This window comes from Conger conger, chromosome 5, assembly GCF_963514075.1.
Source record: "Conger conger chromosome 5, fConCon1.1, whole genome shotgun sequence".
Classification (NCBI taxonomy): Eukaryota; Metazoa; Chordata; class Actinopteri; order Anguilliformes; family Congridae; genus Conger; species Conger conger.
The window spans coordinates 56617127-56642962 of record NC_083764.1 but is presented as its reverse complement, the minus strand read 5'-3'; the positions used below and the strand labels follow the sequence as shown (position 1 = coordinate 56642962).

At 51.0% G+C, this 25836-nt stretch overlaps 1 protein-coding gene across 1 annotated transcript in view; it reads left to right on the top strand.

Annotated features, from left to right (window-relative positions):
- tesk2 (testis associated actin remodelling kinase 2) overlaps positions 1 to 25836 on the top strand; it is a 42158-nt gene that overhangs the window by 7177 nt on the left and 9145 nt on the right. Inside the window, exons 2-5 of the mRNA XM_061241254.1 lie at positions 1323 to 1661; positions 7550 to 7671; positions 16262 to 16310; positions 24555 to 24701. Of these exons, the coding sequence (XP_061097238.1) occupies positions 1440 to 1661; positions 7550 to 7671; positions 16262 to 16310; positions 24555 to 24701 (540 nt within the window). The 5' untranslated portion in view covers positions 1323 to 1439. The remainder of the gene's footprint in view (positions 1 to 1322; positions 1662 to 7549; positions 7672 to 16261; positions 16311 to 24554; positions 24702 to 25836) is intronic.

The window sequence follows — 25836 nt, the reverse complement described above, 5'->3', positions numbered from 1 at the left end:
TCTCTTAATCGAATGCGTCGCTGTAAAGCAGAAACGCCGTTCTCTCTTAATCGAATGCATCGCTGTAAAGCAGAAACGGTGCTCTCTCTTAATCGAATGCGTCACTGTAAAGCAGAAACACCGTTCTCTCTTAATCGAATGCATCGCTGTAAAGCAGAAACACCGTTCTCTCTTAATCGAATGCATCGCTGTAAAGCAGAAACACCGTTCTCTCTTAATCGAATGCATCGCTGTAAAGCAGAAACACCGTTCTCTCTTAATCGAATGCATCGCTGTAAAGCAGAAACACCGTTCTCTCTTAATCGAATGCATCGCTGTAAAGCAGAAACACCGTTCTCTCTTAATCGAATGCATCGCTGTAAAGCAGAAACACCGTTCTCTCTTAATCGAATGCATCGCTGTAAAGCAGAAACACCGTTCTCTCTTAATCTAATGCATCGCTGTCAAGCAGAAACACCGTTCTCTCTTAATCAAATGCATCACTATACCAGCAGAAACGGCACTCTCTCTTAATCGAATGCATCGCTGTCAAGCAGAAACACCGTTCTCTCTTAATCGAATGCATCACTGTACCAGCAGAAACACTGTTCTCTCTTAATCGAATGCATCGCTGTAAAGCAGAAACAGGAGAGGGAGGATGTCATGTTCGGCTGTATGAATCAGGCCCTGTTCTATAAATGGCTTGTTGGCGGTTCTGTCCCGGGTCTGTCCCGGGCCGGTGGTGTCGGAGCAGAGCTGTAGCCGGGCCATCCTTTGCTTCGGGGGCAGAGCGGGGATGAGCCACGGGCGAAATCCAGGTGGACCAACACGGATAAGAGCACAAGAACTCTGGAAAGACAAGCGCATTCCTACATAATGCAAGTTTAAGAGAAAGGATAGAGCAAGCGGGCCAGGTTCTTATTAGATTCTCAGCTGTAGGATCGAGCCAAGCGGCCTTTGTTCCCCTCCTTGCTTTGGTTGGGTGAGGACTGTGGTCTCTTTATGTAAACCTACATACCTTCCGCTCTTTCTTCTGTTGCACAACCCATTCCAGATAGAGCTCATGGCTCGAGCGTGATGACTGATAGGCAGCTGGGTCATAAAGAAGCAGTGTGCTTGTTCATGGGAGTGACCTTCCGTGTGCGAGCTTGTTGAACATTTTGAGGGGGGAGGATTGGGATGTGGGTTTTGAGTCTCGCGTCCACCACAACGAAGATGTACTTTCACATGGGTATCAGGCCTAGCAAGTGAACTTCCTGATTCCACATACAGAACTGTAGACGAGTTCAAAAATTATTTTGTTATAATCTTTTCTTATTTTATTTTTTTTTTACCCGCCCCAGGTCTGTCAAAGACTCTCAACCACAAGTCCAAGATATGAGAGGATCCTGGGCCTCTTCCCAATAAACTTGACCGTGAAGCAGTAAACCGCCCCCCCCCCCAACCGCGTAGCGACCGCGATGGACCGGAACAAGCGCAACTCCATCGCCGGGTTCCCGGTCCGCCCGGAGCGGCTGGAGGACCTGGACGGTGGGGTGGGGGGCGACGGCGGGCCCCCCCAGCCGGGGCGCGTCTGCTCCTCCTCCTACCGCGCCCTCATCAACGCCTTCTCCCGCCTCACCCGCCTCGACGACTTCATCTGCGAGTGGATCGGCTCCGGCTTCTTCTCCGAGGTCTACAAGGTGAGTCCTGGCCTGGTCTGCTTCCGGCAGCTTCCGGGGCCCAAGCCGTGGGCCCGGAGAGTTGCAGGGCCTGCTGGAATCGGATAGTCACCTGACATGTAGTTTCTCAGGTAAAGCTTTTGATCACACCATTAACCTCCTAAGACCTGGCGTACACATGCATGGACTCCACATTTTGGGCTGTACAACCATAATACTTAATTCTTAAGACCGAGAGTCCACATATGGACTCAAAAACGACATCATGTCAAAAGATGATGCTTAGTTTTTATACTTATCAGGTCCCAATAAGCCCAAATAGCAAAGAGAAATTAAAAATGCATACCAAAAAAGAGTGCGGGTCTTAGGAGGTTAATTCGCCTCATCTGGGGGGGGTGTTTCATAAAGCAGGGTTATCGAGTTAGCTGGATAACTACGCTGAAGGAAGCCCAGAACAACTCTTTTCACTTCTGTCCGTGTTCCATATTTGGGAGCGTTCTGTGTTCCGCTCAGTGTGATTTAAATGAGTAATTGCGCTTTGAGAAATACCCCCTGGTTTTTTGCGTCTAAATCTGATAACGAGGTGAAAGCAATAACCTGTCGGTTCAGTGGCTTCTCAGGACTAGGGTTTGAGAGCCCTGCTTTAAAATGGCTAAAGTTAGAACAAATAAATGAGCAGGTCTCTGTTCCAGGTGAGGTCAGCCAATAAGCGAAGCATTCTTCTGTTGTTCTCAGGCCCGTTGGCTCTTAAGTGGTGGCATTACTGTGTTATGAGGGCTCAGTGGGACTTTGCCCTCTGGGCGTTGGGAATTCTTTAGCGCAGCGGCCTCAGTCGGATCGTCAGCATTCCTGCTCGGTTTGGGGCTCAGTCAGGCATTCATTTGGGAGCTAAGGAGGAGCTCCACGGCGGACCTGCGAATAGCCCGTCGTGTTATTGCATCTGGACCGCGCCTCGCCCGCCCTGGTCTCGGCCTGTTTCATATGAAAGGCTGGGGAGACCTTGCTCCCCGCGGACCCCGGAATGAGTTCCCAGACGCTGGGACCGTGTTTACGAGCGGGTCCCTTATGACAGGGTAGGAGAAACCCACCAAAGGGTCTTGCGCTTTTTAATCACGCTTGAGGCTGGAGAGTGTCCCGTGTCAGAGGGGACTTTGATGGAAAGTTTGAATCGAGAGCATATGTGGACTGTAGCTGCTTGCTCTCCTGTGGGCCGCAGAGCAGCTAACAGCGAGAGACACCATTGATGCCTCAAGTCAGTCCTTTTTAGCTGTTTTGAAAAGAAGCCAACCCCCTACCCCCACCATCATCCACACAGCTTTGATATGCATCCGTCTTATGAGCACATGAGTTTTGAGTTTCCCCCGACTTCCAAAAGAAGCTTTTATATGGAGTGTGAAGTTTGTTGGTCTGTCCTTTGTGTCAGTGCTTACCCCTTTAATGTCACAAATATGTGATTAGAATGTTCCTAACAGAACAAAATGTGAAAAAAACAACAATAAAAAAAATTCTATGAACCTACTCCTCAAGGTGCAATGACGTAGCTGCACTGCACGCTTCATAAACTGCGGAGTAGACCTCCTCGCTGAGTAATTGGGCTGGCGTTTACGAAATAACAGTTTAGACTTCTGTAGTCACCGAGGAACATACGCTGTCACTGTGCTAGTTATAGTCATTACATCACTGCAGAGCCCAGCACGGACAGCTGTGATTAGAGACACACGCAGGTTGATCGTGTTTACTGTGAAACATGCCTCTTAATAGTGTAGTCCGGAGGAGAGTCGTAAAGCGCGTTTCTGATTCAGGACTATTACTGGAAGAGTCTTTGCTGGCGTTGGTAATGTGTATGTTCCCATAGACGGGCTGCACCCCTAACATGTTAGATTTGAGCCTGTGATTTGAGCAGGGCTGTGGCATGTAGGAGCCTGCTCAGGAATGCTGGTGCTGTTATCTTCCGCAGCCCTGCGAACCCTTTCGCCAGGAGCTAAAGCGACCGGATTAAAGCGGTCGGTGCGGTTTGCGAGTTCGACCCCCCTCCGGCGTTCCCCCGGACACAGGAAGCCAGGTGACGGGGGCTGAGCCGCTTTAGGGGCGGAGGTCAGACAGGCCCGGAGGGGCCGGGCACGTTCCCGTCACGCGCGCGGAAGGGCTGAACGCGGCCCAGGCTTCCAGAGGCGCGTGAGACCGCCCGGCGAGGCCGCAACGTCGAACACGCCGACGTTTTATACCCCGGGGGCCCGGTGAATGGCACCGGTTCATGCGCGCGGATGAAAAACGTAAATCCCGTAAATGGTAACTCTGGGTAGGCTTGAGCGGAGATCTGGGCCACCGTGTTTACGAAATCGGGCTCACTGAAGCAAGCGGAGAATTCATCGCGGTTATTAGGAGCCCCCACATCTAAGAGCCAGCTCCAGCTCTGCTGTGGTTCTTAAAAGCGATTATCGCTACCGCAGACTAATAAGGGAGTTTGTAAACAGCTCTATTAAAATCATGGCTCCGTTACAAAGTGTTTCTGGGTAGTCGAGCGGAGCCTCTTAATGGCGGATGTTATAAAGGGAGCCCAAAGTGCCATTGTTTCCGCAGCGCATTGTCAAGCATCCAAATGGATCGGGGAGGCATGTCTGGTCACTTACTACAGGGGGTTAGCCTGTAAGCTAGCGGCTAAGGTACATGACTGCGACCGGTGAAGCTGGTGGTTCAAGCCCCGGTGTAGCCATGGTAAGACCTGCACAGCTGTCGGGCCCTTGAATCCGGTGTCGTGGTGCTGGGCTAAAACAAAAACAAAAACCTGCACCCAGCCCTGTTTAAATAAGATTGGCCACCCCTGGTGTACGGTCTGCAGTCCGTGCACTGATGGGAGAGGCTTTGCGCTGTGATGACGGGGTGGCAGGGGGTAGGGGATGGCTGAGCCCAGCGCGTTAGCGCCAGTGTCCGAGCCTGTTAGCGTCAGGCCGCGCTGAGCCCGTAGCTTAGCATACCGCCTGCGGCGCCTAAGGGGTTAATTCACCGAAGCGGAAGAGTAGAGGTTTGTAGAGGTAATTTTGGGGAATTTGGCGGGACGGTTCGGTTGGGAATTACCCGTTTAACCTGTCCGAGCGTTTTCAGCGCTCTTTCCAAACCCCCGTCGGCGCCTACACACGCCGGGGAAAGAGGGCAGGCGTGCCCTACAGCGGGACCGCTACGAGGAGACCGGCGTGTCCGACTTTACGAGCGCGATTTACCCCTCCGCTCGCCAGCCGCTTCCCGTCATTTGCTGCCTCACAATGGCGCAGAAATTGGCCATCTGCGATAGCTTACGAGCGGTCCCAGTGCGTTTCATGCATAATGGGATTAGCATACTCGCTAATGCGCCGCACGCTACTTCCTCCGTAGGCTACTTCCTCCGTAGGCTACTTCCTCCGTAGGCTAATCGTTCGTGTGAATGAAATTTGAGGTCTGTTCAGCGATGGGTGTTAATGCTCTGGGTTGTGCGGACTGAGTGTCTGTGTGGAGTGGTGAGCAGCTTGGCGGTACAGGGGGAGAGGGGGGGTTTTGGGGGGGGCACAGCGGGCACTACGTCTGTGTGAGACCGGCTGCCATCCCTGCAGGCGGGACAGGGGACGTGTTCCCCACCCCCAGCCTGCCCTCTCGTTTTCACTCGGAGCGCTGTCGAAGCGTCGATTTCCGATCTCGGTTTTAGGCGTTTCGTGTTGTCATTTACTGCTTCTCTTTTCCCTTCATCATCCTCCTCCTCTTCCTTTAGCTCCTTCCTCAAACTCTCAGCGGGTCCTTCTTCTTTTCTGTTTTTATTCTCCTCTGATGTACTGCACTGGGGGTTTTTTTGGTTGTTGTTTTTTTTGTTTTTTTTATTGCTGGAGTGCGCTTTGAGCTGGACGGGAACCGCAGTGCATACACAGGGCTGTGAAATGCCGTGTGAACGTGCAGACTGAGAGCACACCGTGTGCGCGTGTGTGCGCGTGTGTGCGCGTGTGTGCGCGTGTGTGCGCGTGTGTGCGTGTGCGCGTGTGTGCGCGTGTTTGTGTATCTGCGCCACAGTAGAAGAGAGGGGTTACTGAAGACGAACACAACGCTAAGCAGAGCCAAGTGAACACGCCGACTGAGAACACGCAGTGTGTGTCTTCAGTAACCCCTCTCTTCTCTGTGGTGTGGAGACACACACACACACACACTCACACACAGTGCCTTTTCAGCCTGCACGTTCACACAGCTCTGCATAGCGCTGTGTGTGTCTTCAGTGCGCAGACACTGCCTGGCACTGGGGGTGGGCGCTCCGCTTTAGCGCGCTAGCTGGCTGATGGCGCGAGGGGGTTTCCTGTGCTCCGGGCTGTACGCAGGCCCCTGCCTGCACGCACGGCCTCGTTCAGCGTTCTCCTCCACGTTTCCACCGCGCCTCGCTCTGAAGCTGCCGAACGTGTCTGCAGCGTCTCATCACGGCCGCAGGAAGTGATACTGGCGCTCGCTGCTCTCGATGTTCGGCTTCCTGTGGCCGCGATAGTGACCGAGCGAGTGACATGTCGGCCTGGCGCCTGAGCTTGAGCCGACGACCTTGAGTTTCTGTGCTGCCGGATGGTGTTGGGAATACTGTACATGCAGGCAGGCCACTGCGTGTGCGTGTGCGTGTGCGCTGTAAACTGTGTGTGCCTGAATGGTTAGCTGTGCATGTTTGTGAGTGCCCCTGCTTACATTTGTGTGGTCAGATCTGTGTGTGTGTGTGTGTGTGTGTGTGTGTGTGTGTGTGTGTGTGTGTGTGTATGCATGTACGTGTGTTTGTATGTGCGAGTAGGTTTGTGTGTGTGTGTGTGTGTGTGTGTGTGTGTGTGTGTGTGTGTGTGTGTGTGTGTGTATGCATGTACGTGTGTGCGAGAGCGTTTGTGTGGTCAACTCTTTCAGAGTAGGTTTGTGTGTGTGTGTGTATGTGTGTGTGTGTGTGTGTGTGTGTTTGTATGTCTGTGTGTTTGTGTATGTGCGCTCATGTGTTGTTGACAGTTTCGTGCTGGGCTGCGGGTACGCGTACGTGTACTTGTGTACACGCTCGTATGATTACCTTGCGCTACTCTAGACTACACAGGGACAGGTCCATTACAGGGGCAGTGTATCAGTGATAGCAAGGCCCTTTAATTACCTCCTGAGTAGCTGGCAAGCACAGGGCTTTCAAAGTGAAGGGAAAGTCAACTTCCCTTTCATGAGTCACCTGGTGACACAACCCCGGCCAGAACGCGTCTTTAGTCGAATGAAAGGCCTGTCCGTGTGGCTCTCGATGGGGCAGGCTGATGTGTGTGAAAGCGTGCTTGCGTGCGTGACAGTGTGCTGGGTTTGGGGAGGGGTTGAACACAGCCTAGCAGGTGACCTGCTTTTCTGCAAAACTCGAGCCTGTGTTCCTGAGGTCCAACAGCCCTTCTCTTTTGCGCTTTCTGGGGATTAGTATGTTAAATGATAAATGGTTGGCATTTGTATAGCGCCTTTATCCAAAGCGCTGTACAATTGATGCTTCTCATTCACCCATTCATACACACACTCACACACCGACGGCGATTGGCTGCCATACAAGGCGCCGACCAGCTCGTCTGGAGCATTTGGGGGTTAGGTGTCTTGCTCAGGGACACTTCGACACAGCCCGGGCGGGGGATCGAACCGGCAACCCTCCGACTGCCAGACGACTGCTCTTACTGCCTGAGCCACGTTGTGTACTGGTGTAAAGACACAGACACAGACACAGTACAGTTGTTGGTTTGTTTACCTCTGTGGATGTACTCATTTTCTCTGCAGTCGGAACCAGCCGGTATTATTGTAATGTACGGGACTCCCCCTGGGGCAGGGTGTGCTGCACTGGGGTTTTTGTGCTTTGGGGGTGGGGGACGTTCTTTTTGTTTTGTAAATGAGGCGTGACCTGAGCGCCTCGTTCTCCGCCGCAGGTGCGGCACCGGACCTCCGACCAGGTGATGGCGCTGAAGATGAACAAGCTGAGCAGCAACCGGGCCAACATGCTGAGGGAGGTGCAGCTGATGAACCGCCTCTCCCACCCCAACATCCTCAGGTGAGCCTCTCTGCCCTTATCATTCACCCACCCCCAACATCCTCAGTGAGCCCCGACACCCTTCTCATTCACACGCCCTAACATCCAACATCCTCAGGTGAGCCTCTCTCCCCTTATCATTCACCCACCCCAACATCCAACATCCTCAGTGAGCCCCAACACCCTTATCATTCACACACCCCAGCATCCAACATCCTCGGTGAGCCCCAACACCCTTATCATTCACACACCCTAACATCCAACATCCTCAGGTGAGCCTCTCTACCCTTATCATTCACCCACCCCAACATCCAACATCCTCAGTGAGCCCCAAAACCCTTATCATTCACACACCCCAACATCCTCAGTGAGCCCCAACACCCTTATCATTCACACACCCTAACATCCAACATCCTCAGTGAGCCCCAACATCCTTATCATTCACACACTCCAACATCCTCAGTGAGCCCCAAAACCCTTATCATTCACACACCCCAACATCCTCAGTGAGCCCCAACTCCCTTCTCATTCACACACCCTAACATCCAACATCCTCAGGTGAGCCTCTCTACCATTATCATTCACCCACCCCAACATCCAACATCCTCAGTGAGCCCCAACATCCTTATCATTCACACACCCTAACATCCAACATCCTCAGTGAGCCCCAACACCCTTATCATTCACACACTCCAACACTTCTATTCACAGACCAGTACACCTGTGCGTTCTTACCATGGCCAACTATCAGCTTATTGGTTTTAACCCACAGTTGACCCTATTAAAGTGCTGGTCATTTTCCATTTCCTTTCATGAAACTGCATTACTAGCATTTAGCAGACTGACTACGCAGCTCTTACATTTTTAAATAGCGTCCATTTAAACAGCAGGGTATGCGGTATATTGAAGTGCCTTGCTCAAGCTTACAACCACAGCAGTCCCCTAAATGTGAGTCGAACCTGCAGCCTGTTCCCTGCCCATTGTGCTGCACTGTGCTCCCGTGTGTCTGGAAAAGCCATGAAGCAGCTGTAACAGGGGTCAGACGCTGTGTGGTGTGTGTGTGACTGGACGTAATGGGGATTTCCACATCGCAATGACAGCATTATGACACAGAGATGCAGGACTGTCCTGCTGTGTGGTAAACGCTCTGGAAAATACGCACTTCTGAGCTCACAGGTTTGGTTTTGAACTCTGCGTGGGTGTTTAGTCATCTCACACAGATTGCTCAGAGCATGAAAAAGTATGTGACCCTATATTTCTCATTTTTTCCTTAATTATTGGAATCAGTATTTTTAATGACATGCTTGCCAATAAAAAAGTCCCAGCATATTTACTGCAAATGAATATCTAATGCTTATCGATGTCTCCAATGACTAATAATCGGTATCAGTATCAGCTCTGGGGGCTAAAAACTGGTTTTCTGATCCCCCTGTTTCTGTGGCTCCGTTTGCATTGTGAATGTGTGCATTTTCTCTGGCACTGTAAAGGCAGTTAGAAAAAATAGCTACAGTACATACTAGGTTAATGCCACATTCTGTGCGGTCACAGCAAGTGGAAACTTGCAGGGATTTTCGTGGATGTCGGTGTAATGTGCTTTTTTGGGGTCTGCTGCGATATTATCTGGAGGAAACTTGCAACATTACAGGAAAGCGCCGTGACCGTTTAACCCCACCATATCACCATGTGACGCGGGACATGAGCAGATGTTGACACTGAACTGATGGACCCGCTGTCACTACTAAAACCAATATGCTGACAGTTTGTCAAAAGTAGGACAAGGCAAGAACAGGGACGCACCGATAATGACATTAACATTGACACTGACAGTATTGTTGACATTTGCTGGCAGAAACACTTTGCAGACTTTAATGAAACCGGTTTGGCCATGCATCGCATATTTAATGGGATCAGTCCAATCGGTCGATGAGTGACAGCTTTTTAATAACAATAATAATTTGTAATTCAGCTGCCACTTTTATCCGAAGTGACTTGCATTTGATTTAACTAAGCGGGGGATAATCCTTCCTTGGAGCAATGTTGGGTTATTGGTCTTGCTCCGCCGTGCGGATCTATACCGGGCCTCGAGCCACCAGCCTTCCCGGGTCCCAGTCAAGTACCTTAGCCACTAGGCTACAGGCTGCCCATTTGAACAAATTGGCTGTTTATCTCCGCCCTCCGCTGTCCCATAATCCTCGGCGTCCTCGCGTTCCGCGGCCCCGTTGCCTTTGAAAGCGGCCGGGGTCGCGGCTCCCGTTTGAACCGCCGGCGTCTCCTCCCCCCCCAGCTCTCCGCTCGTAATGGACACGGCTACGCGCCGTCATTGTCTCTCCCACGCACTGAAACCAGATCGCAGGCCCGTTCACAATGGATGTGTTGAAACGGTGTCTCCGGGCCGGGTCTTGCGTTGTTTGCCTGCCTTTTGACTCCCAGGGACCCGCTCCCGCTCTCGATTTTGAGCGAGAGGTGCTGTTGGGCCGGCCCGCTGTTGGGCCGGCACTCTCTCGGGCGGCGGCCTTGGTAGACGAAAGAAAAGACGAGCGCAAACACATACTTTGTGATCTGGGCTGTACAGTGTGTTCTTCTAAACACTCCTGCGGCTTGAAGGTATTTGGGGAGGGAACGGGAGAGGTTATCCTCGTGCCTGTGCAGTGCCTTTGCTGGAGAGGGTGTGTGTGACCTTGTTGCCTCACCTGCAATACCCGGTGAATGTCACCAGGCACTCAGCACTCATTCATAAAGTTCTTGTCATTCTCCGGAGAGGAACGGGAAGCCTGTTTGACCCGGCTCCTGCTGCTGAAAGGTCCAGTTGGCTGAATGTCCTGCCAGCAGCCTTATCGGGTTGGTTGAAAAGCGGACAGCGATGAGTAAATGGATAATCAACACTTCTCCGTGATTGTGGGAGAGATGTGGGAAAGTCACAGAAGGTGCTAGATGCATCTTCCTTCACCAATCAGTGAAGGCTGCCTTTCTGTGGTAAGAGCATACCAGAGTTGCACAACTCACTGAGTAGCTGCCAAAAACAACATGCTAAAGTCGTTTCTCTCGCCCGCTCGATGCTGCTAGATCAAATAAATCAACTCTGCAAAAATAATGTCCTGCATACGCAAGCATAGGAACTCAAGCTAACGAGCCAATGATGCACACCAAGCAAAGGTGCTTATCGCCCTTCTCAGTTTGCATCAAAGCATGTGTTCCTGTGCTAGATTATTTTTGATAGCGATAGATATTTTTATTCGCGATAGAGGCTTGAGGTTGAGGTCGAGGTCGAGCCATAATTAAAACACGGTACTGTAGTGCGATCTTTCAGCCGATCCTGAAGACAAACTCCGCGTTTGCGACTCGGCCCCAGAGCAGGCACGGAAGTAGGACGTTCGCCTCGGTTTCTGTGCGTGTCCGAGCGACACCTCCATTGAGTTTAGACGCGGTCGGCGTTGGGTGCGCGACGCACTCCCCGTGCACCTAATCCCAATCACAGAGGAGGTCGCGACCTTCAGACCAGGGTAGAACAAAGCCTCGTTCCCTCGGTAGCCGGCTAATCCCATCAAAAACCCAGGTTACGTTTTCTCCCGCAGAGTTCTGAAGGGGGTCTCTCTCATGCTCCACGCCGCTGACCCCCCGTCCGCTTGATCCTCTCTCGAGTCCTCTCTTCTACAAAGCCGCTGCTCTGACAGATACCGCTCTGTTCAAAGACCCCTTGATCTCCTACCGGATCCTCCGCTCCCATCCGCGAAGGGGGAGGACCTGCTCAGGGTTTGAATAGACACCACTGTTTGGCGACGCTTATACGGCCACACGTTAGGCCCAATTCAGATTTTTTGTTTTAAAACGTTTCGTTTTGTAACCGGTTGAAGTCCGAGGGTCACGGCTGTCTTCGCATAGCCTTTGAGGCGGAGTGGACCTCTCCGTCTTTGTCACAGCGCACTATGTGATGCTCACATCTGCCTGGGACGTAGAAGTTTATGTTACCTAAAGTAATTACCGCTCATCGAAATGTAGGCGTGGATATGAGCACACCCTGGAATTTGCCTTGATACCGTCTTTGATCGCTTTGCATTGTCACCGACCGAGAAAGTTTGGCCGAGGTTCATATGCTGTCGCAAACCTGTATGCGTGGCACAGATCCAAAGTGGAAACGGTATTTGTAGAGGAGATCATAAGTATTCATGGCACCTGTTCAGCTTTCGCTGCAGGTTTGTTCTTTTGTTTTTCATTTTGTTCTTAATTTGTTTGTTCATTCACTTGCTTTTCTATATGGTTGATTTACAGCAATAGATCAAATCCCATTTGTCATTTACATAACCAAGGACATAGATCTCATTTCACTGTGAGGGATAGCTTGCCAGGACATGTAGTGGAGGCAAAAACACTGGGGTTTTCAAGACCAGACTTGATACAGCGCTAGGTACTATTTAGCTTTCAGGCAAACTAGGCAGTACGTATACGTGGGGGTAGGAAAAGGCCAGCATTGTTGGGATGAATGGCCTGTTCTCGCCGTTATGTTATGTTATCTACAGCACGGATAGTCAATTCTGCCCCTCTAATTCAAATCCAACACTGGCTTTCTATTCTCCTGGGTTTCTAACTGAACAAATGCTGATTGGCTAGGACCGTGATTTGAGGAATAGGGATCTACTGGTGTTGGTGAAGGCACTAAGGCTGTCTGTAGCCTGTAGCCCAGTGTGGGTTTGGTGAAGGGACTAAGGCTGCCTGTAGCCCAGTGTGGGGTTGGTGAAGGGACTACGGCTGCCTGTGCCCCAGTGTGGGTTTGGTGAATGGACTAAGGCTGCCTGTAGCCTGTAGCCCAGTGTGGAGTTGGTGAAGGGACGAAGGCTGCCTGTAGCCTTAGTCCCCAGTGTTTTTCTCCAGATGGTCAAAGCTCAGCTCCACACAGAACCCTCATCAAGCTCGCCAGCTTTTCCAGGCGAGATGTCGTTTTTCGCTAGGTGAAAGTGTGTGTGTCTTTCTCTCTGCAAAAACAATCGCATCGTTGTTACAGAGAGATGTGTGAGGGAGAAGTGTGGGGCCCTGCTGCGGAAAAGGCCATTCTGAGGGGTCTTTGTTGGAGAAGTAGTAAAAATCGCACAGTAAGGCACAGCCTCGTATACAGGCACATAATTCTGAATGCACAAACGACACTGTTTAGCTACGTGGCGAACAGACCGGGCTATTCAGGTTATTGAAAATGTAGCATTCGGCCATCGTCTGCCTCTGTGTGGAAGCAAAGCAAATAAAGCAGGAATCCGGGTTGACAGGGAACCGTGCTGTCTTGTTTTAACTCCCCCCCCCAAAAAAAATGCCTTTCTCAGTTACGCTCTTGTCAGATCTTGCCCGTCCGCAAGGAAAAGGAAATATTTAGGCAATCAGCTATCGAGCACTGAGCGCTCTGCCTAATAAGGGAAAGACGTGGTCTAACGCATTTCTGCAACGGTTTGCTGTGCATCCGGCAACTAAAGGAACCGATCCCTCTGACATCTCCAACCTGCCAAAATAAAGAAAGTTGACCGTTGCGCCTTTAAATGCACGCATGCGCACACGCGCATTCGCACACAGAAACACTCGCAAACACACACACATACTCACACTCACACACTCGCACAAGCGCACATATACACTAATACATACACGGGTGCATACACTCACACACAGGTGCTCACATACACTTGCGCACACACACACACACACACACACACACACACACACATATATGCACACGAGCACACATATACACCCATGCATACTCACACACAGGTGCTCACATACACTTGCACACACACACACACACACACACACACATAGGTGCACACATACACACGGTCACGCATACATACATGTGCACACATACACACACAGGTGCATGCACACATACACACGGACACACACACACACACACACACACACATGTACACCCATAAATCTCTCAGGGGGCCATGGCTACCCCGGAGCCCCTGCTCCTTGTGGGTGTAGCACTGTAAAGTGGAGTTATGGGGACCATTAAAGCGCCCCATAAACCTGTCCCTGTAAGTGCGCACCAGGATCACGAGGGCTGTGCTCTCAGGGGCTCTGCTCCCCACTCTTGACTGTGGTCTCCAACCCTGGTCCTGGAGAGCTACAGGGTGCGCTGCCTATCGTTGCTGCTCTGCCCTTAATTAATCAATTACAGCAGCCGATTACCATGTCAACTCGCCTCACTTGGTTACGGGTTACCTGGGTCTCAACAGGGTGCTGATTTTAAGGCGAACACATCAGGCAGCTGACCCAGTAGCGCTCCAGGACCGGGGCTAGAGAACGCTGCTTCAGCCCTTTCTCGGTGCGTCTGTATCTGTTGGGAATTGTGCTGCTAAGTAAGGCACATTCGCGGCGGGGTGCAGGAAGCGTCGCCCTGTCTAGATACACACGCTTCTCTTATCGTCCTGGTCTGCCTGCCCCTGTCTGCCTCGTTTCCGCCTCGTTTGGGCACCCGGAAAGGGTGATGGGTTGGTCTCGGCGACCGTTCTCCTGCGTCTTTTATTGGCTGACAGGCCCGTCCGTTACTGAGGGAGGCTGCAGAGGCTGCCTGCTGTGCGTTTGTAGAACTGATCATGTGTCACTGCGGAGGTGCTGATAAGCGAGGGGGGAAACAGTTGCCAGATCCGCGCGGAAAGAAAGCCCCTGCACTCGCTGGCAGCGCCAACTGACCCCTCGCCCACACCCTGCGCCCCAGGGCACCATGGGAAATGCTGTAGGATGGTGGGGGTTGCTGGGAGACTTGACCTGTGAAGACTAGGCTCTAATGTGCAGGCATTCACTGAAACACTGTACACTGTTAAGGGCAGTTTGTAGTGCAGAGAGTCGCTGGGCGACCAGCGATGTGCAATGACCAGCAACCTTTCGTTAATAATCCGGTAGATTGGAGTGCATTCATGGTTTTTGTTAAGGGCAACAACCACAGTTTATAATGTACGTTCTGCGATTTCGGCGGAACGACACTGTCGGTGGCTCATAAACTGGACTTTAGAGTGTGTTCCCAGCGTTGGAGTCGATTTCCTTTCAGTTAGTGGGATTCAGCGGGCGAATTGAAAAACACTCGCGGGGAACGCTCCCCAGGGGGTTCCAATTAGCGCGCGCGGCTGAGACTGGCCCCCTCCCGCGGGGACGTCACGTGACTCGGGCCCCAGCGACGCCCAGGTGACGGAGGCCAGGAGCCAGCAGGGAATAGCGCTGTATGAAAACAGGGCCGGCAGTCGGAGGCGCTGGGAGGGATCGGGAATAACGCGGAAAAGGGGAAGACCTCGGAACGGTATTCCGCACCAGTCCAGGCACGCAGCGGAGCCCAGCCCCCCTGTAAACACAGGTACTCAGCCACGGCCCTGGAACATAACCGTGTGTGTGTACTTTAGGGGAGCTTTTCTGCTCCCTCTGTGAGGGAACAGGGCCCTGGAACATAACCGTGTGTGTGTACTTTAGGGGAGCTGTTCTGCACACTCTGTGAGGGAACAGGGCCCTGGAACATAACCGTGTGTGTGTACTTTAGGGGAGCTGTTCTGCACACTCTGTGAGGGAACAGGGCCCTGGAACATAACGGTGTGTGTGTACTTTAGGGGAGCTGTTCTGCTCCCTCTGTGAGGGAACAGGGCCCTGGAACATAACCGTGTGTGTGTACTTTAGGGGAGCTGTTCTGCACGCTCTGTGAGGGAACAGGGCCCTGGAACATAACCGTGTGTGTGTACTTTAGGGGAGCTGTTCTGCACGCTCTGTGAGGGAACAGGGCCCTGGAACATAACCGTGTGTGTGTACTTTAGGGGAGCTGTTCTGCACGCTCTGAGGGAACAGGGCCCTGGAACATAACCGTGTGTGTGTACTTTAGGGGAGCTGTTCTGAACGCTCTGTGAGGGAACAGGGCCCTGGAACATAACCGTGTGTGTGTACTTTAGGGGAGCTTTTCTGCTCGTTCTGTGAGGGAACAGGGCCCTGGAACATAACCGTGTGTGTGTACTTTAGGGGAGCTGTTCTGCACGCTCTGTTAGGGAACAGGGGCAGAGGGACACTGCTGCTGTGGGGGAAACTGTAGAAGTTTGCGTTGAGCGAAGATGAAGGGGGGAGGTTTGCTAAATGGGTCACAGGGGCTTTACTGGTGTTACCTCTGTTGACTGTAGACTCAACATTCTTGCTTCTGCAGAGTTATGGCAATAATAATGTGATGCTAAAGAGATAGTGATTCAAGGGCTGTGTGTGTGTGTGTGCGTGTGTGTGTATGTATGTATGTGTATGCACACGCACGCATATTTGTTTGTTTTTTTCTTTGCTTGTGCTTGTTTGTATGAGTGCATGTGAGTGTGTGTATATGTTTTTTTTTTGGTGTGTTTGAGTGAATGTGTTTGCGCATGTGTTTTTGCTTGTGCTTGTTTGTATGAGTATTTGTGAGTGAATGTGTGTGTGTGTGTGTGTGTGTGTGTGTGTGTGTTTGAGTGTTAGGAGTGTGTTTGAGTGTGTTCTGTTCTGCGCAGGCCTCTCTGACAGCAGTCTGCTCGTGTCTGTACAGACGGCGAGGAGTGAGAGCTGTGTGAAGGCTCATAAGCTTACGGGTCTGTGCTCTCTCCCCCTCCCTCTCTCCCTCCCCCTCTCCCTCCTGCAGGTTCATGGGCGTGTGTGTGCAGGAGGGCCAGCTCCACGCTCTGACTGAGGTAAGCACATCCCCGGCTGCAGAATCTGACGACCACAGACGCTTGATATCAACATCGATTGCAGCGCGCTGTTGCACTGCACGCTCTGTATACACCGGGGTTCTGTTTGTTTTGGTGCCGGACTTGCATGCGCATTTACACGAGGTGCAGGATATTGAGTCACAACCGCTTCTGTCATTGGCGTATAATTAGGGTATTGTGGGTAAAGGATTGCATTTGTGTTATTTGGTGCTGTCAACTTCAGATGGCCAGGCCTCTATCCTCCCTTCATGGGCCGGGCCGCCCCACCACTGCATTAAACCGCAGCCCACTAGACTCTCAGCTGTGTGTACTTATGTATTTATTTTTTAAATAAAGGAGAGTGGTGTGCCTCCTTACGTAATGTCCCTTCATTCAGAAATGGAGAAAGTGGAGAGGATTACAGGTGGAGATTGGATTACAGTTCAGGAAGTGATTAGCATGTGGGTGGCCAGTCAGCCACCCTCGGGATCGGGCCACGCGGTCTCCTTTCGGTCTCTGGAAGATAACGTCTCCCTTTATTTGATGCCGAAACATTTTCATCAATGCAGATTCTGAAAACATCTCTAGCCCTTTAAGGACTATGTTTTTTTCTTCTTTGGAATATTATGGTTTCCATAAGTCTAAGTCTGGGTTCTAGAACTCCATTGCGTACAGTTACCAGTACTGATTGTGACATCAGCATTAGAATGATTGGTTAAGAACATTCTAATCAGCTATTTGTGACTCTGTAGCTGAAAGGGTTTGGGGACTTGACCAGATACAGTGCGGGTGCAATGGATATACAGTGTTACCACTCAGAACCTCCTGTAGTTCAAATGGATTTTGGGATGAATGCATTAGTTGACCGTCTGGTTACTTTGGTTACAGTAGAATATGGTAAATGGTAAATGGTTGCCATTTATATAGCGCCTTTATCCAAAGCGATAAAAATTGATGCTTCTCATTCACCCATTCATACACACACTCGCACACCGACGGCGATTGGCTGCCATGCAAGGCGCCGACCAGCTCATCAGGAGCATTTTTGGGGGTTAGGTGTCTTGCTCAAGGACACTTCGACACAGCCCGGGCGAGGGATCGAACCGGCAACCCTCCGACTGCCAGACGACTGCTCTTACTGCCTGAGCCATGTCGCCATTATATCCACTAATACTGGTCTTTTTATATAATAAATGAGTGGGTTTTGCTGGAGTCTACTTTAGGTAATTGCCAGAAATTTAGGAAAGTTCATATGGTTCACTATGCACTTCCAGTGGCATGCAGGACATTTTCAAATGTGAAAATGTCCTGGAATTTGGAGCGTGTTCATTCAGAGCAGTGAAAGTATGCGGAACTTCCTCCTCTCCCCCTTTCCCCCTCCCTAAGATTACATTGATCTCTCTACGATACCGCTATCTGTATGTTCATGGTCCGCTTTTGTATTTAACATGATTTAACTGTGTGTGAATTTACACCATCTGAATGGGCTGGGTTATTGCCTGAAAACCTAAATAACCCTTAAAGACCCGCGCGCATCACTGTTCTCTTCCTGGTTTTAGGATGTAAAACTGCCACTAAATGTTTGCAAAGAGCAGTGACATAGGTTCCCTTCCCCCTCTGCCTCCTGTGGTCAGCTCTCTGTTAATATTTAGCAACGTCACCCGATAATTCTGCAAAAATGTTGTCGTGTGGGAAATCGTTTTGCAAACCGCTGGGAAACATGGCCGTTAGACCCGACAATATGTATGCTTCTACCCAAATTGCAATGGTTTTACTTGAGTCAGTATGGAGCACAAATGGAAAGCTCCGGGATGATATTAAAGCTTGCGAACATGAGTAATATTCATGTGGGCCTGTTTAGCTCTTGGGAATAAGGGCCTTAGTGCGCCCAGAGCATCCAGCACCCACCGGTAGTGTGCAGTCAGCAGAGCTAATGTGTGCAGATGGATGGGTAGAGGAGGAAGAGAGCCGCACACTAACCTCATCTAACATAGCCGACTGTTCCTCTCATTATTCTCACAGCTAAAAATACACAGCTGTGGTGTTAAACACTGTTAAAGGGTGTTTCATTAAACTATGAGTGTGTACATGTGTGTGCGTGTATGTGTGTGCATGTGTGGGCGTCTGTGTATGTGTGTGTGTGTGTGTGTGCATGTGCGCATGTGTGGGCGTCCGTGTGTGTGTGTGTGTGTGTGTGTGTGTGTGTGGGTTTGCCTCTGTATGCGCACATGTTTATGTGTGTGCGTGCGCATGCCAGTGTGTGTGTGTGTCTGTCTGTCTGTGTCTGTCTGTGTGTGTGTGTGTGTGTGTGTATATGTGTGTGTGTGTGTGTGTGTGTGTATGTGTGTATGTGTGTTTGTGTGTGTGTCTGTATGTGTGGGCGTGTATGTGGGGTTGTGTGTGTGTGTGGGTCTGTGTGTGCGTCTGTGTATGTGTGTGTGAGTGTGTGTTTGTGTGTGTGTTATGTACAGTACACAGTGACTGACAGGCTGCAGTCATGTGCTTCATTGCAGCCTTACCCCAGTAGAGCACACTGTGCACACTGCCAGATCTGTATTTTTAGCTCTGCACGAAAGCCTGCTGTGAAAGTGAGAAATCTTCATGGCAGGTGGTACATCTTCCAAAAAGTGAGACTTCTTGTGTGACTACACCACAGATATATTTTTAAAAAATACATTCCCTTTGCTTTAAAAATAAAATTGCAATGAATAAAAACCGTCAACTTTATTGGTTTTATAATTATAATTATCATTGTTATTATGCCATTGTTAACACATATGCACACATTGGCACCCCTAATACCTGTGCGATAGCCTAATCTGCAGTAATGTTTGCACTGCGGCGTATAAAGATACAGGCGGTGTGCTTTGTGCCACAGGAATCCTCCACAGTGGACCCTCCCTGCAGCTGGGCGAGCCGGTACAGGCTTCCCTGCATGAAAGAGCAGGGCGAGTCCGTGCATCTGTGGAATTCAGCTCATCTCCAAACATCACTCAAAAACCTCTACTTCTTTTGTGCTTCCCCGGTGCTTGTATTTCCACTGAAGGGCGGCTGTGTGTTTTCGACTGAAGCTTCACGATGGTCTTGAGCAGTCTCCGGTGGCGCACGCGATGGTCGTCGTGACGATGTGCGGACAGCCCCGGGGGCACCCGCGGGCGAATCGGAATGAGCGAGCGAACGGACCACCCAGGCGGCCAATTATTTCCACCCGATGTCCACAGCACACGCCCCTGGGAGGATTTGTTGCGAAATAAGAAAAGAACCAAAAATGAAGGCCCAGAAACCCATGCAGAGCCCCGCCCCAAACAACATCCCTTTTGTCCGATTGGTCGTTTCAGAGAAAGTGGAGAGAGGCCGCGTTTGTGATTGGCTCAAATGATCAAGTTCCCTTCTCTCAAGAACTCTGCCTTGGTCACTTCCTCCACGGTCGATTTACTCTCCTGACCTGAGTGCAGTGCTTTGGCCTGCCTGTAACACAAACTCCCCATTGCTCAACCACAGTGTCCTCTCCTGACTGGCTGGCATGTAGACCCAGAGAGTCTCCCCAGGCTCTGGGAGTGGGTCGCTGTGTACGAAAACACAAGCGGCTATGTATTATTCACGAGCCGTAACAGATGGTTATTGTTCGAAACGTGGATAAAATGCTGCGTTCCAGCCAGCCGGTGTCCTACACACCGCTGGAAAAGAGCTTTTCTGGAAGGACTTGGAACACCGTCAATAGTTCACAACCGCAGGCCAGTTGCATGAAATCGACATTATGCCGTACAGCAGAGCGGCCTGTTCACCATTCACTGCAACATCTGCTGCTTCAGCCCACGGCGTTTCGTGTTCCTGTACCAGCCCTGTGACCACCCTAGCGAAATGCGTCACGGTAACCACGGCGTCATACTGCCACATTTCCCAATGCCCCGTAATGGGGTCCCTGGGGAACACCCGAGAGCGTGAGCCTAAGGCCAAGGCGTTTCCCCGATCAGGGTATTTTTAGACCCCCGCCCTCACCGCATTATTGTGTAAATAATCGGTCCGGCCTCTGTTGGGGAAACTCCTCATCCCGCCGAGGACGGAGGCAGCCTTCCGGAATCATCCGTCATTCTGAAGGCGCCCATTAGCGTGCCTTTTGTGCGAGCCGTATCCCTGCTCTTTCTAAGCGCTAGCGCCGCTTCACATCTGGTATGAGATGGCGAGCCTTTGGGTAGAGTAGGGTGTGCTCGGTCTTGCTTCTCGTCCCGGACGGGGATTTCCCCGGGGGAACTGCTTCAAAGTGATAATGGCGGTTTTTTTTCTCTCTGATGGTGCCGCCATTAAAGGGCCGGGCTCGCTAGGGCAAATCCCGCTGCGGATTGAGGAAATGACATCTCAGTCAAAACTAGCAGGACTGGACATGCCGTTCTGATGTTTGTTGACCTGAATCGGGAAGTAGAATGTACACCAGGAGCCTCGAAAACAGGGAAGGTAAAAATTTTGGGTAGCGGCGTTTGCGCCGCTGTGCGCGGTAGTTCAGCCGGACTGCTGCCGCGCGCTTCCAGCTGTTTAAACGGACACCGTGTGACGGGCAAGCTGTGAAGCCCGCCAGGGTCTCCGCTGATCAAATAAATAATGCAAAGTCAATAGCTTCCTTCTCCACAGAGACACAAGCTCTGCTCGGCTACGCACAGCCACTGAACTCCTGCAGGCTAGACGGGCTATTCTTAGCTCCCGCTGTAAACCGCTTCTCCGTGACCGAAAGGCCGCGTATGGGTTTGTGTTGTTTTCCAAATAGACAGCCTTGCGCCTATGATTAGAGCCCAGAGCGACTTTAAGAGGGGGAGGCTCGGGCGGAGAGGAGGGGTGAAACCAGAGACCAACAGGCCGTCTGCCTGCCTGCGTTGGCCAGGACAGAGCAAGCGAGTGTGTGTGCGTGTTTGTGTGTGTGTGTGTGTGTGTGTCTGTGTGTGTGTGTGCGTGAGGGGCGGGCTGGCTCTCCTCCAGTCAGCCCCGCCCCCACCCTGCCCCTTCCCAACCCCTCCTCCCCCCGGGATAGAGCGGAGATAAGACTGGGCTTGGCGAGGGACATTGTTCGGACACAATAAACAGTCACGGTTATATTTTTATTTGACATAGGCTTTTGTCCCTACGCCCTTTGGCTTTGTAGGCTCTTGGTAAGAGGAGTATTTCCTGTACGACGTCACGTGCGAGACCGCCGGCCGTGTCTCAGAGGTCAAAGTGTTCGGTGCTGAAGGACGCTCAAGCCTCCCAAGAGTCACACGTCCACCCTCAACAGGGCGACCTCTGCTCCGTTTCCCCACTGCCTTGCGTAGCCGTCAGACGCATTAGCACAGGTGTAGTCACGCATAATCCCTGGCCTACAGGGGATTTCGCCAGTCTGTGAGCAGGACGTTCTCATTGGTGGGACGACACACGCTTAGCCGGTGGTTGTTTGCGAGGTCACGCAAACTTGCGGTTTTTAACCCGCCTTAGTGTTACCAGCAATCAGGAGCTCTCGGTCTTCATTATTGTGAAATAATGTGAGTGGCAGCGTTCGGGCGTGGCTGTGGTTTTCACCAATACAGTTTCTGCTAGGTTCAGTAAGGCTTACCTCCAGGTCAAGGGTCGGCAGGGGTCAGCTGTATGAAGAGAGGTGTAGGTGTGTCTGATGTGACCTGGCATGGTTTCTGCCCACAGGGGCTACCTTTAGCATCAGAATCACACCACACACACAATCAAAGTTAAGAAAGTGGTCCCAGCAGACTAGATTCTGGATTTCTTTCAGAAAAGGGTAGAGTAGTACTGAGCAGAAAGCAGATGAGATTTCAGGAGATGTTCGGCGATTCGCAGTGAAGTTTCTCATCCCCTCCGGAGTCTGCGGGGAGGATACAGAGCGGACACAATCATCGTGCAGCGGAGAGAACTCTCCTGTGACCACCAGAAGACCGCGGCCCCACCGTCGCCCCCTGACGGCGGCAGACTTGTCGGCTGTTGCATTATGGTCCATGTGACCCCCCCAGACACCCAACTCCACACACCTGCCGCTCCCTCCACTTACCACGGGAGTCTCGGCAGCTGCAGAGAGGATTCTGGGACGGGTCGTAACTCTTAACCCAGCGTTCGGGCGCAAACACATTTGGCGTCGAGCGCACTCCGCAAATTGCTGTTTTGCCATCTAATTTGGCCTGCCGTCACTGTTTGCAGCTCCAGTGCAGTTTGGAGCTCCTTGAGGTGCAAGCGTGGCAGAAATAGACAGGGCCCAGACCGGGGGAGGGGGAGGGGGTTAGCCTGGGTTTCTGATGCCTCCTGGATGTTCTGCCAGGGTGTGAAAAACGGCAGTTAATTACATCCAGCTGCTCTAGCCCCTCCCACCATGCTAATGTATGCTCTACACATCTCCACGGCGACGTTTTTGTCGAAGCTCGATCCGTTGCCATGGTGCCCGTGCCTTCGCCAGGACCGCGTTTTTCACTCTCGATGGAGTGTTTTTGTTTTTCAAAAATCATTCGCCTCATCAGCAGTTTCAACTAAAACGGACGTGGAAACTGACTTTTAAAATCGCATCGCTTGCAAAAAAAAAAAGTTTTGGGGGAGAAGGAGGGGGGACTTTATTTCCTTCTGTGTATTTCTGAAATATCAGAGATTTGAAACTGTCATCAACTGCTCCCTTTTCCAGGGGGACTTTCCTTCATGTTAATGATACCCAGTCGTGACCGTTGTGTTTTGACAGATTGAGCTGGTTATTCCACTGTGGTGAGATATATCATGCATTTTTTTTTAATCGAAACTATCCCATCTTATGAAATGGGGGAGGTTTGAATATGAAATGAAGCTCTTCGTTCAAAGAAATGACGGTCTATAGTGGATCACACTCCAATTGGATACCACAAAAAACTTTCTGAGTAGTGCCTTGTGCAGAGGTCGGCAACCCTGGTCCTGGAGAGCCGTGGGGTGTGCTGGCTTTCCTTGTGACTCAGCACTTAATTGACTGATGAAAGCATTTGATCACACAGGTCTGAATAGTTTGCTGATATATAGTGTAAACAAAAACCAGCACAATCTGTGGCTCTCCAGGCCCAGGGATTCTGACGCCTGGCCTGGTGTTATTCTAGGTTGCCATGAGCAAAGCTGTCGGGAATGACGCTCTTAATTTGAAAAAGTGCTGCTGGGTAAAGCAGTCCAGTCTCTGTCCCGTTACCTGAGTGGTACTGTGTCCGAGGCTTTAGCTGCAGCGTTTCAGAGTCAGAAAGTAAACGTCCTCCTGGATTTCACAAGTTTCACCTGGATTTGCTAATTACTTCAGCCATTCTTCAGCCAAGAGGGATAACTAATTAGTGAAATCAGCTGGCTGGAGTTAATGGGTGGAAGAAACGCATGGCGGGACTACTTTCTGACCCCTGGACTTTCCACCTGCAGCGTTTATCATGTTCCATAAAGCGTTCACATTCTTTCAGGTTGTACAAGGCAGTTGTACAGCTGGCTCAGCACCGGAGATTAGCAAATACAGTCCGTTGGGAGAGATACGACAGTTATACCACACGCTGCCTGTTCACCAGCCCTCGTTTCATCATTTCCTACGACAGCAGAACCGCAGGCTGCCTGGGTGTACGTGCTTTAAGCACGAGCCCCGGAGCCCCTGACCGTATTGAGTGTCAGGGTCATTGGCTGCTTTTTCTGAGTGCGGTGCGCTTGTCCTTGGCTGAGAGGCTTGCATCTTTTATAGGCCTCATCACTGGTGAAAGCACTCGGAGGATTGCAGTTGCGTTCAACAGCTTTCTCCACGTTATAGCAGCTCACCGCCCGTGTCATTGTTATCAATCCTACCGTGAAATAAATTCTGGGCTTAGTCCGGTCAGAGTAAACTCTCTGAGTTCATAGTCCTGTCCTCTTGAACATAATCCACCAGCAGTGCACTGGCTATGAAACATTACTTTAGAAATGCCATCCTTTTGCCCTTTGAGGACAAATTTGATATTTACCTGTACCCACAGTTAATTCTGTTTGTTTGGAGAATGTGTTTAGTTCTACATTATATTTCACTACTATTTTACTTCAGTGCCTATATACTACCATGGTTTTCTTTCCTGGCACAGTCTGTTTTTTCAGGACGCTCAAGTCATGTTAAATAACTTGTAATTGATTTAAAAGGCAAAGGGCAACATGGTAGGTCACAGAGGGGCTGATGGGAAATGCAGTCCAGAACATGTTGAAAGTCATCCAGTCTTGTTTCTCTGGACTTCCGTGAAGTGGGGGAATTGACCTTGCTGCCGTCTCTTTCAGTACATAAACGGGGGCAACCTGGAGCAGCTGCTGGATAGCAACAAGCACCTGAACTGGACGACGCGGGTGAAGCTGGCCTGTGATATCGCCATGGGCCTGGGCTACCTGCACTCCAAGGGCATCTTCCACCGGGACCTCACCTCCAAGGTGACTGCACCTCTGTGCTGGGTGTCCAGGGCACACCCAGTTTGTATTACATGTGAAACACCTCATGGACCTGGCTTATAACTAACTTGACTTAAACACTCACTCACTCACTCACTCACTCACTCACTCACTCACTCACTCACTCACCCACTCACCCTCACTCACTCACTCACTCACCCTCACTCACTCACTCACTCACTCACTCACTCACTCACTCACTCACTCACTCACTCACTCACTCACTCACTCACTCACTCACTCACCCTCAATCACTCACTCACTCACTCACCCTCAATCACTCACTCACTCACTCACCCTCAATCACTCACTCACTCACCCTCACTCACTCACTCACCCTCACTCACTCACTCACCCTCACTCACTCACTCACTCACTCACTCACTCACTCACTCACACACCCTCAATCACTCACTCACTCACTCACACACTCACTCACTCACTCACTCACTCACCCTCACTCACTCACTCACTCACTCACTCACTCACTCACTCACTCACTCACTCACTCACTCACTCACCCTCACTCACTCACTCTGTGACTGACACTGTGTGTCCTTGTTGATTGGTACAGAAATGAAGATGGCAATCCACAATCGCAATCTTCCGTCCTTATCCACCCGCAAATTCCCCTGTTCCACCCATGATTGAAACTCCTGCACGTAGCCACGGTGCTCTCTGAGCTAGCCGTGTAGCTGACAGACGTGAGCTTGGCTCAGCAGTCTCTCGCAAGTGCAGGCGATGAGCATGAAAAAGTTGTGCAATAAGGATCAGCAGTGTGGCCCATCCGCTGGGATAGTAGTCTGATTTATGTCCTTACGGGGGCTGTTGTGCCACTACCCGTTTCTTCTCTATGAACGAATAACAGAGGCCTAAACTCTAAACTCCCATGGTTCTGGGTCTTTCCAATAATTATTCAAAAATAATTCAGAAATCATAAACATTCTATCAGTACTTTCTCGGTACAAGATGACGAACACGCACATCCGGTTCAAATATGCTTGGCGGGGCATATGGATCATGAAGAGTAGAGTGGAGTCTGCAGGGGGTAGCAGTCTCTAAAGCATTAAGCACATTGGAAGAAAACCCAGTGATTCTAGGGTATTCCATTCTTTAT